This window comes from Heteronotia binoei, chromosome 1 (genome assembly GCF_032191835.1).
Source record: "Heteronotia binoei isolate CCM8104 ecotype False Entrance Well chromosome 1, APGP_CSIRO_Hbin_v1, whole genome shotgun sequence".
In the NCBI taxonomy this organism is placed as follows: domain Eukaryota; kingdom Metazoa; phylum Chordata; class Lepidosauria; order Squamata; family Gekkonidae; genus Heteronotia; species Heteronotia binoei.
Window position 1 is genome coordinate 201,968,158 of NC_083223.1, and position 13,126 is coordinate 201,981,283.

General features: G+C 41.1%; 1 protein-coding gene across 1 annotated transcript in view; it reads left to right on the top strand.

The window, feature by feature from the left end:
- Positions 1–11,481, top strand: part of GPATCH2 (G-patch domain containing 2) — a 233,328-nt gene extending 221,847 nt beyond the window's left edge. Inside the window, exon 10 of the mRNA XM_060246651.1 lies at positions 10,042–11,481. Within this exon, the coding sequence (XP_060102634.1) occupies positions 10,042–10,211 (170 nt within the window). The 3' untranslated portion in view covers positions 10,212–11,481. The remainder of the gene's footprint in view (positions 1–10,041) is intronic.
- The last annotated feature ends 1,645 nt before the right edge of the window (positions 11,482–13,126 follow it).

The following is a 13,126-nucleotide window of genomic DNA, read 5'->3' on the forward strand; positions in this document are numbered from 1 at the left end:
GTGCTGTGCTGTGCTAATTTTGTAGATGCAACTGTTTTTGTTTTGTTTTTCTTTTCCTATCTGTTTATCTTTTTAAATAAATATATTTTTACTGTTTAAATGCTGGCAGTCAAACTCTGTACCACATAGATCCCCAGACCGCTTTAGACCACGCTGTGTTAAGAAGGGGGCCCCAGGTGAAGGGGGGAAGGCATGCAGTTGGATAAGGTGCCAATCCTCCAGGGGTGCCCCAAAGAAGTGCTGAGGTCTCTGTGAAACCCAAGTGCAGGGTGGCAGAGGACCTTGAGGCCTGGCCTCACAGCTGGAGAGGGGGATTGGGAGTCCTGTTCCTCTCAATCTGAACCCCGGGACTGAGCAGGTGGTGGCAGCGAGCCCAAGGGGCAGGAGGAGAAATAGCTCCCTCCAGGAGTTGGCGACTCCATAGGGAGCTGACGGGACCGGGTCTGAAGGCAGAATCGGGCCGGTTCCGTCACAGGGTCATTCCATACCCCCATTGCAAGACAAACGAGGACACGTCTGCAGGCATCCTTTGAACCTCACATTTTCCAGACTTGCAGGAGCAATGAAGCTGGCCACCTGTTTTCTGAGCTAATTGCTTCCCTTTGTCCTTCAAATTTTGCAAACCTCTGATTTGATCATCTCAATTTTATAGGGGGAAGTTACTCTAGATGACCCATAGCCACCTGTGCACTGAACTGTTCACCTTCAAATTTCCCAAACCTCTAAATCACCTTCCCAACAATACAGATGTGTGGGGGGGGGAGGTTGAAGGTTACAATGATTGCTTTCTTTAAAAAAAAAAGCTTAATAGATTCCCAACTGTGTCTTCTGCTTTAAACATTGTAGGGTTAATTTTACCCTTTACATTTTTGTGGCTTTTTGATGTTTTCAATGGGGGGTATTTTTTACCCCAATTCCAAATTTTGCTCTCCTTTGTCCTGCATTTCTGAAGGAAGTTGCTCTTGAGGCCTGATTTTTTTTTCTTAGTAGCTAATACCATGACTGAGGGAGGTATCAGGTTTCCATTGGTACAGCTTTTTGCTGTATTGTGGGGTCACTTTGACCCCTGTGCCAAAGTCGTATAGTTCCCCCCTCCTTGAGAAGGTTAAAAGCCTGTTAAAGACCATGTCCCCATTGAATTCACTGAGCTTTATTTCCTGGTAAATGATGCCATTGAGTCAGTAGTAGTAGTAGTAGAAGAAGAAAAGGACAAGGAGATTGGATTTATACCCTGCCCTTCACTAGGAGTCTCAGAGTGGTTTACAGTCTCCTTTTCCCTTTCCCTCTCCACAACAGGCACCCTGTGAGGTAGGTGGCGCTGAGAGAAACTGTTCTTGAGAGGAACAACTCTGAGAGAGTTACAACTGACCCAAGGTCACTCCAGCAGTTGCATGTGAAGGAGTGGTGAATCAAACCCAATTCTCCCAGATTAGAGTCTGCACGCTTATACACTACACCAAATTGAATCTCTTGGGGGCCCACAAGGAACTGCAGGAGGAATAAATCATTGAGAAATTGTCCCTTGACCCCAGATCTTCCCCTTTTAGGATACTATAAGCTCTTACACATTCCAGAAGATCAGTGTTTCCTCCCCTTCTTTCCATCCCCTCCCCCCCCCCCCCCGTTAACTATTTACAATATTCCTCACCACTTAGAGGATTTTCAATCTTAGTAGGACCATGGAGGGTGGTTGTCATTTTTTTAAAAAAAAATTGTTGTTCAGTCACACAGTCAAGTTCAACTCTTTGCCACCCCGTGGACAAAGTCATGCCAGGCCTTCCTGTCTTCCACCATCTTCCGAAGTCTGCTCAAATTTGTGTTTGTTACATCAGTAACGCTGTCCAGTCATCTCATCTTTTGCCGTCCCATTCTTCTTTTGACATAGAGTGGTGGATGGAACTCCAAAATATCTGCCACAGGATGTGGAGACAATTTAAAGTTTTCTCACAAGAGGTACACACATAGAGGAAGTCCAAGTGTTAGTGAGCTATAATTTAATAAATAAACTGAGGAGAAGTGCGATTAAAACTAGTATTGTGGTGGCAGTAGCCACTGAAACTAAAACAGTGTTGTTTTAGCAGCAGTTGTCACCACAATGCTGGTTTTAATCTCTCTTCTGTAATCTGCTCAGTCAGTCACATCTGCAGTGGCCAATCAGAACTCATGGTGAACATCAGGAAAGGTGTCAGAGGAAACCACATTGGGGACCCTGCCTTAAAATAAAAGCAATATTACAGGAGACTGGTTAACAAACTGCACATTAATTTCCTTATGGTCATAAAAGAAAGTGTTTCAGTTGCAGTCTGGGCAGTTTTTGCATACCAAGTATTGTATTTTCTGTTGTTGCACACTATTTTGGTTTTTTTTAAAAGAAAGCATATGAATATTAAGGTATGGGTAAACTTTTGCAATTTTTCCGCCATGCTTAATGTAAATCCTTTGATGGGCTCAAGCAGTAGTATATATAGCACTATTACTTAAATATTAAGCAAATATAAAACCTAAACTAAGACAAGCTGTTGTATCCCAAAACGATTAAACAGATGTGAAGCCTGCAGCAGCATTAGACCTCTGATCTGATTTTTAGCTTACAGATGGAATTAAATTAATTCATGGCAACCCCTGTAAAATCAAGGGTATGGCACTGAATGCTAGTGCTCTGTTTAACCAGAATGTACCTGTTCCAACAGCTGTTGAGAAAAATTACATGCCTTAATTTTCATAGAGATCTACCTTTAATGACATCATAAATATTATTTTGAAATAAAAATTGAATTGCAAGGTTTGTTTTCTTTTTTTAACGAAAGCATTGATTTACTAGATACAAGCTTTATTGCCTTTTGCTTTTATGGACTTTATATTAAGTGTCTAAAACATTTGCATAAATAAGGATTCTCTTCAGAAGGGGTGAGAGTATGCACTGATAAAATTATAAGATTGTACAGTTTAACTTACTGTGATTGCCCAGTGTACTTGCAGGAATTCTTGAACTTTGATTTGCCAGTGAAAGTAACTGAAATATGTCCCTTTTATTTGTATAATGGTAACCACTCCAGTGAGCTGACCACTCATTTGGCAAATCAAGCACTAATTTATAGTTGCAATCAACTTTGGCAGTCTCTAAAAGGTTTTGTGCTACTGAAACAGCAGCAAATTATTAGCAAACAGTATTAATTGTAACTTGTTTCTCATTATCACAAAGCCTTTTTCATTCCCCCTTTGAAGCAGTGAAATTCTCTTTGGCTCTTACAAATGGTATAACTCCATTTCTTCTAGATAGTAACAACTGGTGTTAATAATCCTCAGTGTAGATCATGTGTAACCTACCCCCTGAAGTCACGTCATCCTTTTCTGGCCTAATATTCCAGGGCTGATGCACATTGTTGGGGATTTCAAAATAGGTCTTTTGTTTTCTGTGATGTTCCAAGGTGAAAGTGTTTTAATTAGAAAATAAATATTAAGTAAAAGTAGTGAAATACTACCTTTTCTCACTAAATCAAATGAACGCTGAGAAATCTTGCATTTGGTTGTTCTTTGTATAAAAAGGCAGAGAAAACTACAGGAAATAAGGTTCCAGTAATTGCTGCCTTAAACATAGTCCGAGATTAAACTCAGCCAAATAAAAATGCCTGCAATTTGTGACATCACTTTAGAAAGTACTTGTCAAATTGATGCTTCTGATCAATAACGTTGGGTTGCTCATTTAGGTCCTTTATTCCATCCTACATGAACATAATGTTACGCTAGTCACCAAACCATTGGTTTGCACTTGAAGGTCCTTCACCGGTTCATGTACTTTTCCTCATAAGGATCTTAGTTCATTCATAGAGCACACACTTTGAATGCAGTAGGCTATATTTAAAAGCATCCTAGGTGGCAGGACTGGGAAATGCATCAACCTGACACAGTTCTGTGCTAGATTGACTCTGTTTAAGGCAGCTTTGTAACTTCCATCCTCCATTTCTTTTCTTCTGTTCTTCCATTTCAGTTTTGGAGATGGCTGTGGTTAGCAAACGATTTGCATTGTTAGTGCTGAACCACAGTTAGTAAACATGTTTCTGGTTATAATTTTCATCTATGGCTAGCAAACATGTAAGTGCAGGTATACTGCTAACCATAATAATGATTTAGAAATAGGATAGCAATTCATCTGGATAAGTCCAAGTGACTGTGCTAAGAAAAGGGAGCTGGAAGACAAGTTAACTAGTGTCACTGTGTACCAGTTTTCCACTGCTTTTAATGTATGGAGCAATCACTAAACTTTGGCCCACTGAACAGTGTATTGAGCTTTTGTAATATGATGTGTACATATAAATGTGAAATGCATTCATGGCTTTGTCTTAAAATCAGTGCTGAAAAATATTATTTTCTTACAGTCTTTTGCTCTGTACCATATGGTCTTACGAACACGAGCTGTCTTATACTGTGACAGACCACTGGTCCATCAAAGTCAGTACTGTCTACTCTGACTGGCAGCAGCTCTCAAGGGTCTCATGTGGAGTTCTTTCACATCTCATAGTACCTGATCTTTTTATATGGAGATGCCAAGGAATGGAACCTGGGACCTTCTGTGTGCCAAGCAGATGTTCTTCCACTGAGCTAAAGCCCTTTCTTTCAACATAGTGTACTTCTAATTCGTTACATTTGTCTTAGCAACAGCTAGGGTTGCCAACCCCTCCCCCCTCTGCTGGAAGGGATCCCCCACTGCCAGGCCCCACCCATCAAAACCAAGCCAGAAGAGTGACTTACTAGGAACACAAGGAAGGTCCAGGCAACATCACTGGTGATGTCGCAAAATCACTTCTGGCGTGTACTGGAAGTGACAGAATCACTTCAGCAATGTTGTGGTGATGCTCTGGTATTTGGGCAAAAACACTTCGGTAGGAGCCATTTTCACCATATTTTTATTTATTTATTTTTTATTTGGGATTTATATCCCGCCCTTCCCACGAATGGCTCAGGGCGGCTTCCAACAATTAATCAAACTTAAAATTAAACAATTTCAAATATAAAACAGTTAAATAGTTAAACAGTTAAAAACATTAAAACAGAGTAATTCAGTTTCCTGTAAACAGATGGCTGGCCAGTTACCTCAAGTTGTTATCCTAGCTAGATGTAGGCTAGGTATAGGCTAGCCGGAAGAGGGTCGTTTGTACCCTAATACCTGAGCATTGCTGCAGTGTTGCAGTGTGATGGCATCACTTCCTGTACACACTGGAAGTAATGTCACCAGCAATGTAGCCAGCAATGTTCCTCCTGCTCCTGGTAAGTGCCTCTATTCCTTGCCAGATGATAAGAGGGACCTGGAAACCCTAGCTACAACTAAAATTCACCCAGTAAGCTTCATGATTTAGGCAACACGAATCCAATGCAAAACACAAAAAATTCCAACATTCTATCATTAAGCTTTTAGAAAGAGCAATAAATAGTTCTGCAGTACAGACAACAAAAGTGTAATCTTCTGTTGTAGGTGGAACCTAATTTCAAAGTTTCAAACTGTGGTAATTATATCTCATATTGAGGAGGAAAATTCATTATGTTGTATATTAAAGTACTTAAGTTAAAAACAAAAGTATTCCAATTACCTGCCAATCACAGAAAATTGCACACTTTTTGCAAGATGGGTATCAAAAATAGAAACATTACTTTATGAAGTTATACATTCTGAAGTACAGGTTGTTCTGCTCTATAATTCCTATGACATGCTTTCTGTTAAAGAGCCAGTTTGGTGTAGTGGTTAAGTGTGCGGACTCTTATCTGGGAGAACCGGGTTTGATTCCCCCCTCCTCCACTTGCACCTGCTGGAATGGCCTTGGGTCAGCCATAGCTCTGGCAGAGGTTGTCCTTGAAAGGGCAGCTGCTGTGAGAGCCCTCTCCAGCCCCACCCACCTCACAGGGTGTCTGTTGTGGGGGAGGAAGGTAAAGGAGATTGTGAGCCGCTCTGAGACTCTTCGGAGTGGAGGGCGGGATATAAATCCAGTATCTTCTTCTTCTTCTTCTTCTTCTTCTTCTTAACAGAGCAAGTATAAGCCTATTGTGTCTCCATAAACTCGATTTAATGTCATGTTATTGTTAAAATTGTATCTCTCTTCCGTTGAGTTCATAGGAGCCAGGTAGACATATAACATTCATTTTAGGCTGAAAGTCTATACATGTGACAACTAGTTCTGGGTGAGCTTTCTCCCTTTCTACCCCCAAGTTGCTTTGCCATGTTTTTACCCTTTTAAGGATTCTATTACAGATCAGCTCTAAACGTAGCAAATAGTCTCTTGTATAATACATGCCTGTGATATATCTCAAACATAGGTCAGTGAAATAAGAACACTACATTTAACTGCATAAACTACAGATTCAGTGAGATAAGCACTGAAAAATGTAATCTTTCATTGAAATCTTCAAGAGGGGTTTCGATAAAAATATGGAGCACAGGTCCATCAGTGGCTATTAGCCACAGTGTGTGTGTATATATAAAATTTTTGCTACTGTGTGACACAGAGTGTTGGACTGGATGGGCCGTTGGCCTGATCCAACATGGCTTCTCTTATGTTCTTACAATATTAAATTTATATTTCGCTTAACATAAGAACATAAGAAAAGCTATGTTGGATCAGGCAATGGCCCATCCAGTTCAACACTCTGTGTCACACAGTGGCCAAAAAACCCCAAGTGCCATCAAGAGGACCATCAGTGGAGCCAGGACACTAGAAACCCTCCCACTGTGCTCCCCCAAGCACCAAGATTACAGAGCATCACTGACCAGACAGAGTTCCAATGATAAGCTATGGCTAATAGCCACTGATCGACCTCTGCTCCATATGCTTATCCAATCCCCTCTTGAAGCTGGCTATGGCTGTATTGTGAGAAAGGGAGAAAAGTACTTCTTTCTCTACTTTCTCCATCCCATGCATTATCTTGTAAACCTCTATCATGTCACCCCTCAGTTCACATTTCTCCAAGCTAAAGAGTCCCAGGTGTTTTAACCTTTCTTCATAGGGAAAGTGCTCCAGCCCTTTAATCATTCTAGTTGCCCTTCTCTGGACTTTCTCCAATGCTATAATATCCTTTTCGAGGTGCGGCGACCAGAACTGCACACAGTACTCCAAATGAGACCGCACCATTGATTTATACAGGGCATTATGATACTGGCTGATTTGTTTTCAATTCCCTTCCTAATAATTCCCAGCATGGCGTTGGCCTTTTTTATTGCAAACGCACACTGTCTTGACATTTTTAGTGAGTTATCTACCACGACCCCAAGATCTCTCTCTTGGTCAGTCTCTGCCAGTTCACACCCCATCAACTTGTATTTGTAGCTGGGATTCTTGGCCCCAATGTGCATTACTTTGCATTTGGCCACATTGAACCGCATCTGCCACGTTGACGCCCACTCACCCAGCCTCAACAGATCCCTTTGGAGTTCCTCACAATCCTCTCTGGTTCTCACCACCCTGAACAATTTAGTGTCATCCAGAAACTTGGCCACTTCACTGCTCACTCCCAACTCTAAATCATTTATGAACAAGTTAAAGAGCATGGGACCCAGTACCGAGCCGTGCAGCACCCCACTGCTTACCGTCCTCCACTGTAAAGACTGCCCATTTATACTCACTCTCTGCTTCCTATTACTCAGCCAGTTTTTGATCCACAAGAGGACCTGTCCTTTTACTCCATGACTCTCAAGCTTTCTAAGGAGCCTTGATGAGGAACTTTATCAAAAGCTTATGGTAGTCAAGGTAAACAACATCTATCGGGTCTCCTTTATCCACATGTTTGTTCACCCTCTCCAAGAAATGTAACAGGTTAGTGAGGCAAGATCTTCTCTTGCAGAACCCATGCTGAGTCTTCCTCAATAACCCGTGTTCATCAATGTGCCTACTCATTCTGTCCTTGATAATGGTTTCTACCAACTTTCCCGGTATTGAAGTCAGACTGACTGGCCTGTAATTTCCCAGATCTCCTCTGGAACCCTTTTAAAAGATGGGGGTGACATTTGCTACCTTCCAGTCCTCAGGAACGGAGGCAGATTTCAATGAAAGAGTACAGATTTTTGTTGTATACAAGCCAGTCCTCACCTCACTGTTTGACAATCGATTAAACAATAATTTATTATGGTATTTTATTCTGGTGTCATAATAATTTATAACACCAGAATAAAATATAAATTAATAAAATGGTTATAAGAATACACACATGCGCGCGCTTCCGTTCTAGACACCCTCCAATCCGGCTTTCGCCCAGGTCGTGGGACAGAAACAGTGCTGGTCGCCCTGGTGGATGACCTCCAGCGACATTGGCAGTGATGTTGTTAGACCTATCGGCTGTGTTCGATACAGTCAACCATCAGCTACTGACCCTCCGCCTTGCCAATGTGGGAATTCAGGGGTTGGCCTTGCAATGGCTTTCCTCTTTCCTTGATGGTCAGGGACAAAGGGTGATGATTGGGGAAGACCTGTCCTGGAGGCACCCGCTTAATTGTGGGGTGCCACAGGGGGCAGTGCTCTACCTGATGTTGTTCAACATCTACATGCATCCCCTTGCCCAGATTGCCGGGGGGGTTGGGTTGGGTTTTCACCAATATGCTGATGACACCCAACTCTACTAATGGATGGCCGGCCTGACTGTGTCTAACTGTTTTCATCCCTACCTGCTAGTATTGTATTTAACTTACATATAAACATAACCATGTTTTCAGGTCATGCTTGTGTATAGAATGGACGTATTGTCTCCTGCTAAACCAAGCACAGAGTTGCAAATGAGTTTTGCCACTGTTGGATTTTACAGACAACTAGCACTTTCTTCTCTGCACCATGCAAAGTTAATTTTGCAAATATGATTGCTTGTTCCTGCTGGAGTTTACAGAGTACCAACTCTCTCACCCTCTTTCCTGACCTCTCCCATGCATAAAGGTTGCAAATGTGGGTTGTCTGCTTCTCTATATTCCAGAAACTCAACCTCCTTTCTTGCTGCTGATCTTCTCATTACACTTCGAGAGCCAGTTTGGTGTAGTGGTTAAGTGTGCAGACTCTTATCTGGGAGAACCAGGTTTGATTCCCCACTCCTCCACTTGCACCTACTGGAATGGCCTTGGGTTAGCCATAGATATTGCAGGAGTTGTCCTTGAAAGGACAGCTGCTGTGAAAGCTCTCTCAGCCCCACCCACCTCTCAGGATGTCTGTCGTGGGGGGAGGATATATAGGAGATTATAAACCACTCTGAATCTCTAATTCAGAGAGAAAAACAGGGTATAAATCTGCAGTCTTCTTCTTCTTTGGCCGATTTCCCACTAGTCTTACCTTGCTCTCACTCACCTGTTCTCAGCAGTGCTTTTGTTGGATTTCACACAAGCTGTCCCGAGGCTGCAACTCGCTCCACCTCTTTCGCGCAGCAAACAAGATCCTCTAAAAACCAGTTTCTGTTTGCTGCATGAAAAAGGCGAAGCTAGTTGCAGCCCTGGGGCAGATAGTGTGAAATCCGACTAAAGCCCTGCTGAGAAGAGGAGAATGAGAGCAAGGTAAGACTAGTGAGAAAAAAATCTTTCTGGAACCTGAAAGTGAAACTTTCCCAGCTTTGGAAAGTTCCTATTTGTTAGCATTCAGGGTTTACTTGAATTGAAGTTGGTATCTTGGTGTAATTTTTGGCGCAATTGCAAAACAGATGTTGCTGCAGTTAATGTTGAAAGAAGCTGATATTAAATCTCTTACTTTGACAAATACTTTTTGCAGTTGAGACTTGTGTAGTTGTAGAGTGGAACATTTCATTAAACCTAGCATTAATGCAACATGACCTATTCATTTTTTAACTTGCGCTTATATTTGAATGATGGTCAGGGAAATTGACAAATGTTTGTCAGGGAAAGTCAGGGAAATGAAAAATAAAATTTTATTGGCAACCCTGCTTGAGGACACTGTACAAAGGCACCCTGTTCTAGCAACCTATTAGATAAATTAGGAGAATAAGAAGGTTTACAGTTTATGGAGAGATTATCCTGCTCTTCTGCATATGGCAATGCTGATTAATGCTGCATGTTTCTTTTAATCACAGGGTTTGTAGGTGAAAATGCTCAACCAATCTCAGATAGCAACATTGGCAACAGGATGCTCCAAAGTATGGGCTGGACGCCTGGCACAGGCCTTGGACCAGACGGCAAAGGGATAGCCGAACCTATCCGAGCAATCCAGAGGCCAAAGGGACTTGGACTTGGATTCAGCTGACCAAAAAGCACTCCAGATGCTGCTCTGACATCAAGACAGATGTTCAACCTTAGCTTTGAGATAACTGAAAAAAATATTCTGCTGTCCTCAAAAAAATCCAGTGATTCTTACTATAACTTTTGAATACAGAAGTGTCAATGTTTTCTATTGTAGCCACAAGGGCCAGCCATTATGGCAGTTCAGATGTCTGAATTCTAACTCTGGACGGTGCTAATATTTGAAATTGTACTTTTTAAATTTTGTGTGGTCTTAAACATTTCTATTATCAAAAATTCCAACTGATTTGTTCCTCTTCTGCTCCTCTAGGTAAAGTCTTGTCTGCATGCATACACCCCAATTTTTTTTCATTCATACAGCAGTTTTTATGGGCTGAATTATCATGAAGGTCTAACCCTTGGCAAACTGCTTGTTACTATTTTAGACAATAGGGATGAAATCTAGTAGACAGTCTGTTACACATCTCCCATCAATTTTCATAGAGTTTGTGTTGGAATCCTACACAAAGCCCATAACAGTAAATGTAAGATGAATTGCATAAGTGCATTGTTCACTGAGATTGCTTCAGTGTAGAGTTGTTACAATGATAGGGAGGTATAGTTTCAATGAAGGAGTTCACATTAATAAAATAATGGCAGACTTCCTTCTGTGGCAACCAGCAATCTTGCTACTATTTTCTGTGTAAATTTATACAGCCTTAATGGGCAGTTCTCTTCAAGTGTTTGTGCTATTTCAGGCCAACATTTCAAGATTTGCAGATGAGTTAACATAGTCATCTGTTGTTCCCCAGCATGCAAGTTTGCATGAGGAACGCATGACATATACCAAGTTTCTCTTCCAGCAGTACAGCTTGTAACCCCATCCTCTGTATACATGCCCTGCAAGTATGGCTTTTACTTTTTTAAAAAAAATATTAAATGTTATTCATTTGAAAGGAAGGATCTTAAGCAAATTGTACGATCAACTTTCACCTGATCATTGCAAGTGAATATGTATCTTGACTCATGATTATCTGAGTGGATTTTAAATAAGAAAGTTTCATTAGAGCCTTTTAATTTTAATAATAATATTGGAAATGTTCTTACCTGGCAAATGGTGGCTGCCAAGAGGTGGTTACATCTTATTGGTGACTACTTGTTCTTCAAGGGAGAAAACAAGCTGAAATGGTGATGTAGGAAATGCTTTGGTAATATTATCTGCCATAACTCTCAGTTTAATATCCTAGTTTGTTCTTGTGCTGACAGTTCAAATTCATTAAAGAGGCCATCTTATACCAGTGGCATAAGAGTTTATTTCAGTAGTATGTGAGCTTGGTCTGCTTATTCGCATACCCCAAACAATTGCCTTAGACTTCATATTACATACTCTCTGTCAGGACAACCATAGTCAGATTTCGTATGTCCCACCACCTTGTTATAAATAAACCCTACCAGAGACAAAGCATTCCATTGTTTTGCCTTTAAGTTCAATAAACAAAGCAGATAAGGACCATTCATATAAAAGTCAGTTCCTGGATTCTATCTTCATGATTATTGACTATCACTGTATAATGAGCAAGAAACGGAACCAGGTCAGCTGTGGCTTGGACATAGAAAATGGAATACTACTCAGGGTATTTGTGATATATTTGCTGCCCCTGCATTACATCTAGCAACCAGCCTACAAGATTTTTTTTCCTTCTTTTGGTTTTCTGCCTCTCACTTAACACGACACATGTTAACCTGGCTGAAGAATGAGTCAGATGGAAGCCGAGGATGATCAGATCCCTGAGGCTCTACTTTTAATATATGGTTAGTTCTCCTGTACAAACCTCACAGTTTTTTCCAAGTTGATTCCAAGTAATTACTTGACAAAGACAAAAACAGACCTAACATACAAAACTAGTTTCTTCTTTTTCTTTATTAATTACATTTTCAGTTTTACAATCCATCTAGGCTATTGTGACTTGTTCTGATAAATGACAGAGCATTTTAATGTGTTGCAAAGATAAGAAATGTTACAAGGAGGAGTTAATATTGCATCAAGGAAAATGGGAAGGAAAAGTAAGACACGTTTGTTTTTCAGTGAGTTTTTTAGTAAATAAATGTGTTTAGAGTTCAAGTATACTAAAAATGCTACTTTAAGTTCTCCATATGTCCTGTTGAGTGTCTTTTTGCAATTAATTTTAATTAAGCAGTTATGGATATTTCATAACTCTTACTGAAGCTGTGGTCTCAAATGGTTGTCTTCATCTTTTTGATACAAACCACAGATGGACCCCACTGTTAAACTTTTAACCACGTGTTTCTCCTGTTCTGTCATACCCCACCACTGCCACCTCATCTTTCTTCTTTTAAAATAAAATACTAAACAAACCAAATAAGAAAATTATAGCATCCCTTGTACAATCCTCCCTTTGGTTAAGGTGAAATTGGTGTTCACTAGTTGGACACCAGTGGTCTGTGAATGTTACATTTGCCATGTACAAGAGATTAGAAGAACATAAGAAAACAATAACTCAGGACAGGATCATGCTGCAATTACATTAACTGTTTTTAGAAGCAAATAAAGCAAGCCCCCTGCCCCCCCCCAAAAAAAGCCAGGAACATAACCCAAATGCTAAAAGGAAGGAGGGAAAAGCAACCAGAAAAATTCTCCCTCCCTCCCCCCCAAGCTACAAGGCACAAGAGTTATACAATTAAGCAGCAAAGAAGCAGAAAGATCTTCTTTGTAGTCTCTGTGCTTCACACCCTTGGGATTAGGGCGCCTGTGCCGATCCCAATAGGTACCTAGACATCCCGGGATTTTCGTGCCCACGCTCAGTGAGCATGTGCCAAGCCCCAGTGTGCATGCCCACAAGGCGGGGCATGGACATCCCGCCAGTTCTCTTCTGACCGCCACACCGAACAGTTTGTTCTTCCCTGCTCCGGTTGATACTT